The 6,833-nt window shown below is 62.1% G+C and overlaps 1 protein-coding gene across 1 annotated transcript in view; it reads right to left on the bottom strand.

Annotated features, from left to right (window-relative positions):
• Positions 1-427: 427 nt before the first annotated feature.
• Positions 428-6,833, bottom strand: part of MYOM2 (myomesin 2) — a 49,823-nt gene continuing 43,417 nt past the window's right edge. The window contains exons 32-37 of the mRNA XM_053916787.1: positions 5,427-5,532; positions 4,192-4,355; positions 3,950-3,986; positions 2,586-2,608; positions 1,916-1,971; positions 428-844 (exon numbers count right to left, since the gene is read on the bottom strand). Of these exons, the coding sequence (XP_053772762.1) occupies positions 521-844; positions 1,916-1,971; positions 2,586-2,608; positions 3,950-3,986; positions 4,192-4,355; positions 5,427-5,532 (710 nt within the window). The 3' untranslated portion in view covers positions 428-520. The remainder of the gene's footprint in view (positions 845-1,915; positions 1,972-2,585; positions 2,609-3,949; positions 3,987-4,191; positions 4,356-5,426; positions 5,533-6,833) is intronic.

Below are 6,833 nucleotides of genomic sequence, written 5' to 3'. Positions count from 1 at the left end.
ACACTTCTGGGGACAACCGCGCAGCAAGCTGCACAGTGTCTGATCTCGGACGTGCCCCTAGGCTAGTGCACTGAGTGTGTTGCCCGCGACTGAGAACACAAACGGCTGTGAAGGGAATGCGGCCAGCGGTGTGCTTCGCTTTCCTCCAGAGACTGGGGGTCCGCAATATGACAACCGCTCGGTGCTTCTCAGTCTGCACATGTGTCCAGCTTCCTGGGGACGGTCATTCTGTGGGTGCCTCTCGGGCCAGGTTCCGTCACCCTGTCACCAAGCCCTGAGGGGTCAAGGTCAGGAGGGACCTGTCCAGAGGGCAGGTGTCCCCCGAGGGTCCCCCCACTGTGACCCTGCGCGACAACCGTAATTAAACAGGCGAGAACGGGGGTGTAGGTCAAACGACTCGGCACAGGAGAAACACGACAAGCTGCCTCTTAAAGGTTTATTAGTCGGAAGCAAGAGAACACAGTGACCGGGTCACACCGGCCCAGGAGGCTGCAGCCAGGACCTTGCCGGCCCGGGAGGCTCACGGCTCCCCGGGGGTGGCGGCGGCCGCCGGGGGGAGGCGCTGGGGCGCGGCCTGCTGGGGCGGCTGCATGTCCGGGACCTTCTCGCCGTGCTTGTACACGCTGACCGTCACGTCGATCTTCTCGCCCCCGTACTTGTTCTTGACGTTGATGCTGTACTTGCCCGAGTCCTCGGCCGTCACGCCCTTGATGGTCATGCTGACGTACTTGGCCTGCTCCACCTTCACGGAGAAGTGCTCGTTCAGCTCGATGTCCTTGTCGTTCTTGAACCACAGCACCTCGGGGTCGGGGTTTCCGAACACCGTGCAGGTCAGATTCAAGGTCTGCAGGAGGGCGGAGAGGGGCGGGCAGGGAAGACCAAGGTCAGGTCCCCGCAGGGCACAGGCCCTCCGTCACACTCGGGGGTCCCTGCCAGCCCTTCGCGTCGTTCGAGAGTCGAGGGCCCTTTACGTGCGGAAGCACCGGGCCAGGTGCCGGGGCCCCCGGGGGAGCAGGGCGCAAGCCGGGGCAAAACCGGCGGCGACTTTTCCGTGCGCCCTCAGCTGTGACCCACAGCCACAGCCAGCCAGAGACCTTGGAGGGAGTTAACCCTTCTACGTCTCACAGCAGACGCTTTCAGCCTGTTTCTCATTCTTCTATGTCGGACTCAGGGCGCCTCCTGGGGACACTGAGTCCGACCCGCTTCGTGCCTGTGGCCCAGTCAGGCCACTGTGGGTTTCTCAGTGACGACTCGGCCACAGGCCTGTGACCAATCGGCCTCGGCCCTGGGCTCTCTCCAGCTGCTAAAGGAAAGGTCTACAGACTTCTGTGTTTCGGCTGCTAAAACTGCCTCAGCTGTTGTCCCGCTATGTCGAGCTAGAGCCCGACGCACCGAGGGACGTGGGCACTCGCGTCAGCAACCCCCTGATGGGGGACAAGTGAAAACTCCAGGAAATAGCTCCCGGCACCTACTCCAAAGCGGCCTTGAATCATGGAGAGAGGTGTCTTCTCCCTCTCGCGCTGGAAGAGGCCACTTGTCCTGGGGTGTGTCCCCCGGCCTCGGTCAGTTATTCCCCTGACCAGCCCCGGTGCTGGGGACAACAGACCCCGGTGGACGCCCCGGGAAGGGACCAGCAGCCGCCACAGTGCAGCTGCGCGGTGCCGGAGTCACACAGCGTGTCTCCAGGGGCGGAAAGGTTGTTGTGGATTCCGAATATTAAACACAAGGGTTACCGGAGGCAGCGGGACAAGCAGGATGTGGCTGGGGCACCCCAGTCCCCCTGCCGACGAGGTTGCAGCTGAGTGACTCGCCCCCACTCCCAGGTCCCCACGCAGCTCTTCCCCGGGGGCAGCGTGCCCTGCAGAACCCCCCCCCCCCCGCCCTCCGTCCCCAGCCTGGGTCCTGCCATCCTCACCTTGCCTTCCATTATGGTCACCACGTCAGGTAAGCCGCCAATCACCTTCCCGCGATCTGCAATGTGGAAGCGAGTCAGGTGAGAAGAGCCTCCAGGAGAAAACGCCCCCTACAGGCCCCCGCTGAGCCCCACGGTGGACAGTGGACCCGGTGGGCCCGGCACCTGGCACGGGAGGGAGGGCAGGTCTGCAACAGGGAGGGGGGTGAGCAGTGCTATGCAGACAGGAAGGCGCACCCCTGGCCCACGAGCGGAAACCGGCACTGCGATGCGGTCGGGAAGTGAGGAGGGGTGTGGTGCGGACAGTGGGTGGGCGAGAGGTGGCGTAGTGTGCGGACAGTTTTTATCTGCTGCCCCTTCTGACGTCTGACAGGCGGAGCTCCCCTGCTGGAGAGAGTCGGCCTTCTGTCTCCGGAGCCCCCTCCCCACCCTGGTGCCTCCCAGCACCGCCCAGCGCACCTCAGGACCAGCAGGTGTCGGAGACGCCCAGGTCTCGCCTGTCCCGTGTCTCCACCTGTGGCCGCACCTGACTGGCCATCTCGTCCACCAACACAGAGCAGGTGGGCGAGGGCAGGAGGGACAGAGGTGGCCGACGGGGGCGGGACCCTCCGCTGTTGGCACCCCCCCACACTTAACCCTCCGAATCGCCCCTCCCCACACAACGAGCACTTACTCTTCTCTGCAAACGCAGCTGCCCTGGAAGCGCGAGGTGCAGACGGGAGAGAACGGGAAGAGTTGTGAGAAAACGCACGGGCTTACTGCACCCTGCACCCCGCACCCCGCACCCCCCGAGAGGGGGAAGAGGGAAGGGAGCCCCTGCTTTGTCCCTGGAGGACACGCTGGCCGGCTGGGCCCTGGCTCCCGGGATGACCTGCATTTCCCCCAAGTCCCCACTGCCCGATTTGAGAGGGGACGCCCTGTCTCTCAGCCGCTGAAACGCACAGAGGAGCTGGCGTTCAGACTCAGAGGCCGGAGCGAATTTCTTCCTCACTGAATTCACCGACTGCTCTGGAGAGCTTTAGATTCTTCTGGAAATGCTGGTTTCTGCTCGTCGTGGTCACCGTTCCTTCACTTAACAGTTACTGAGTGACGCCGTGCCGGCCCACGGTTGTCCAGCTTCGGGTGCTCTCAAGTTCAGACACACGCTCAAAAATCCCAAGTTATTTTTTTAAAGCTGCTCTGAACGATGGAATGTTACTCAGCACTAACAACAGATGAGCTCTGGAGCCGTGAAGAGACGTGGAGGAACCTGACATGCGTGTGACTGAGGGAAGGAGCCAGTGTGCAAAGGCCACACGCTGTGTGAGTCCAGCCCTGTGACATCCAGGAGAAGGCGAGACGGGGGACAGGGACAGATCGGGGTTGTCATGGGTGGGGGGACGGATGGACAGGGGAGCCCGGAGGGTTGGGGGCAGTGAGTCTGCTGTGTGAGATGCTGTCATGAGGGACACCCGTCACTGTGCATTTGTCCAAACCCACAGGATGCACAGCACCCAGAGGGACCCTGCCATCCCCTGTGGGCTCTGGGGGATGCTGACATGTCGGTGCAGGTTCGTCAGGTGTGACAACTGTCCCGTCTGGTGGGGGTGCTGACGGAGAGGAGGCTGTGCATGGAGGAGGGTGGGGGGTCAAGGGGTTTGTGGGAAATCTCTGTACCTTCCTCTCGGCTTCGCTCTGAAACTAAAAATGCTCTTAAAAAATAAAGTCTTACATCGAACCTAAATATGAACTTTTTAAAAAACTGCTCTTTATGATGTGTTGCTGTAATTGTAACTTTCTCAGAAGTTCGTCGTTTTAACCACCTAACCGTCCCCCGCCCCAGGGTTATCAGGACTCTGGAAAGTTAACTAGCAGACACATCCACGGTTGACAGGAAAGGCCGCCCCCCTGCCTGACGGGCTGCTTCAGTCGCCACTTTTGTCCCCGGAAAGGACACGCCCTGTCCACCTAGGCGCCCTGAGAAGCCCCATGCTCAGCCTAAAGGACCTGAGGTGACAGAAGCCCTCGCTCGGGGACGACCACCCAGCCCGCACTCACTTGAGCTGCTGGAATTCCGCAAAGGCGTCGTCAAAGGCTGCAAGGAGACAGGTCTGCGTCACGGGTGTGGCGGCCGCGCGGTGCTCACCCCCCCCCTCAGGGGCCCCGCTCGTGGGTCTGCCTCACGTAGCCTGACGCCCAGTGAACTGACGGTCTGCAAGCCGCCTCTCCAAGGGAAGCCACAGCGCTATTGGTGGCCCCCCAGAGGCCCCACACCGGCACACCGGGGACACAGCCCTCACCTTGACCAGACAGGTCCAGGGAGCGCTGGTGGTTGTCCTTGCCGTCGAAGATCTCGAAGGTGTACTTCCCCTTGTCCTTCTCTGAGGGCTCGCAGATCTGCAGCCAGGCCATCTCCTCGCTGCCGCCGATCCGCATGTGCTCGCTGGACGCGATCTTGGCATCTCTGGGGAAGCGGAAAAGCAGCAGGACGTGTGGGGACCCAGAGCCTGAGCTGGGCGCGAGATCCGCTGGCGACACGCTGGGCTCTGGGCTCTGGGGTCTGGGGTCCAGGGCCTCGGCTGGCCTCACGCAGGCGTCCCCGGAGGTCAGTGGCCCGTTGCCACCGCGGGACCTCAGACCGGAAACTCCTCACACCCGACACGATACTCGGTTTCTAAAGACACGCCTCGGCCACAGCCCGACGGGTTTTAAAATGCTCTGTGAAGTATGGCATTGGTTTCCTCAAACATAACTTTTCAATTGTATGTGATCTAGCAGTGGCAGTCCCGGCTGTAAGCCGGAAAGAACTGGAAGCAGGGACTCACCCAGACACACGGGCCCCTGCAGGCAGCCGCGCTACCCACAGCAGCCAGCAGGGGGAAGCATCGCCCACACCCCCGGACGGATGGATACACAAATGGGGCCCATCCGGTCGCTCAGCCTTAAAAGGGGGCCCAGCAAGGACGCTCACAGTAGCCTGTGGACAGCAAGGCCATCCCCCCACCTCCCTCAGTGATCCCCCTGGAGCCCGTCCTGCAAATGTGACCCACTAAGGACACAAGCACTGGGGGGGAAGGGGACATGGGCAGGCGACTGCAGCACCGGCCACCCTACTCAGCTCCTCGCTGAGACCCCAGGGGACCGCCGCGGGGTGAGAACGCCCCACCGGGTGGGGAGCAAGGCAGCGAGCGGGAAACAGAGAACCCTCTGTGTGCACAGACCTCCCCGGCTGGCTGCCTTCCTCCGCGTGAGCCCTGGGCTAACTGTGGTCCTTTTCTCGTTAACCCAGTCTACGGGGAAACCGCAGCCTGGACGTTTGGAGCGTGGCCTCTAAAGCCTGTGTTTCCGGGACTGTCTGTCCGCTGAGTTCCAGATACAGGGTGCTATCACTGGGGAACCGCCCTTGTCCCCAACGAGACACTGGGGAAGTCAGTCCCTGTCCCCTCTGCCCCGCCCTCAGAGCACCGGTTTTCAGAAGGACGGAGCCTGGAGGGCCTGGCTGTGGCACGCGGGCCGCCCGGGCTGCGGTGCTCACTTGTGATACCAGTTCACGCGCATCTCCTCGGTGAAGTACTTCAGGAAACACTGCAGTCTGATCCCCTCAGGTGTGCAGAGCACCTTCAGTGGAGAGGCCGACGCACCTGCAGGGAACGGGACGCGCTCAGCTGTAGGGCAGCCACCCCGCTCGCCAGACAACGGGGTGCCCGGCAGGCTCCCCGGCCACAAACGCGCCCCGCACCCATGGGTTCCCGTGTCTGTCGGCCACAGGCCCTTCATGTTCGTCGTCCCATGTCACATCCGCTCACTCAACAAGCATGGCCCCCGGAGTTATCTGGAAAACCCTGCCGAGTGCTGTCAGGAACACACCACTTCAGAAAAAGCAGTGTCACTTTCGAGGAGGCGGGGACAGTATACGGGGAGCGCTGTGACCCAGTGAGCGCTGTGGTGACTGACCCCAAACCCAAGACTGAAATTCGGCAAAAGGGAGGCGACAGAGGAGCAGAAATGACCCGGGAAGGGGGTCAAGGAGACGCAGGACAACGCCATGAAAACTGGGCGGGAGGAAAGAAGGCAGAAGAAACCACAGGCACAAAGAAAACCCAACCAGCTGAGAACTCAGTGGGTGGGCGTGGGGTGAGGGATCAGACAGAGCTGTCTGGGGCACTTGGTTTCGGGGGTGGGAGGTCAGGAGACAAGACCATTGACAAGTAGCCCGTGATTACGGCAACGCTCTGGACTTGCACCAGAGAGCGTAGGGATGTGAAGCCCCACGGAGGGATGCAGACTCAGGTGTTTGCTCATGTAGAAGGTGATGATGTGCACAGAACCAGCCCAGAGGAAGGGACCTGAGACCATGACCAGCGTGGACGAGGGTGTGACGGAGGAGGGCTCTTGGGAGCGCCGCTCCCTGACTGCCAGCGCCTGCCAAGGGCGTGTCGGGCATGGCTCCCCAGCCCTCGTGGGGGTGCAGGCTTCGCACTTGTGGGGGCACGGCCAGAGGAGACTCCCCAGTACTGGAAAAGCCCGTCTGTGCCCACAGCTGTGCACTGTGTGGCTTCTGGTGACACTGCATGTGCTTTGTGCCCCACAGGGCACAGTTTCACACCATGGGGCCAGGGCCCCAGGCCCAGGGCTGCAGCCACCGTGGGCCACCTGGCTTCCTGTCCTCCACTCTGTTTGTCCTGCTCACAGGGGCTGCAGAGACGGGCAGAGGAGGAACATTCAAGGTGGACAAGGGAAGCGTGAGTGATAATGGCTTAGAAACATGTGTTGTGTGGCTGGGAGACAATCCCTGAGTCTGTTAGAGGGATCGCAAGACTCCCAGGACCCAGGAGGGGCCCTCGACCTGCTGGGAATTCACTGAGTGACCGAGGACACACTGCGCCACCCTCGGTGACACGCCTTGTCCTCAGGACACTCAGTGGGGTCTCCTCTAAGGTTC

This window comes from Desmodus rotundus, chromosome 13 (genome assembly GCF_022682495.2).
Source record: "Desmodus rotundus isolate HL8 chromosome 13, HLdesRot8A.1, whole genome shotgun sequence".
NCBI lineage: Eukaryota > Metazoa > Chordata > Mammalia > Chiroptera > Phyllostomidae > Desmodus > Desmodus rotundus.
The sequence above is the reverse complement of the archived record's forward strand: the minus strand, read 5'-3'. Positions and strand labels throughout refer to the sequence as shown.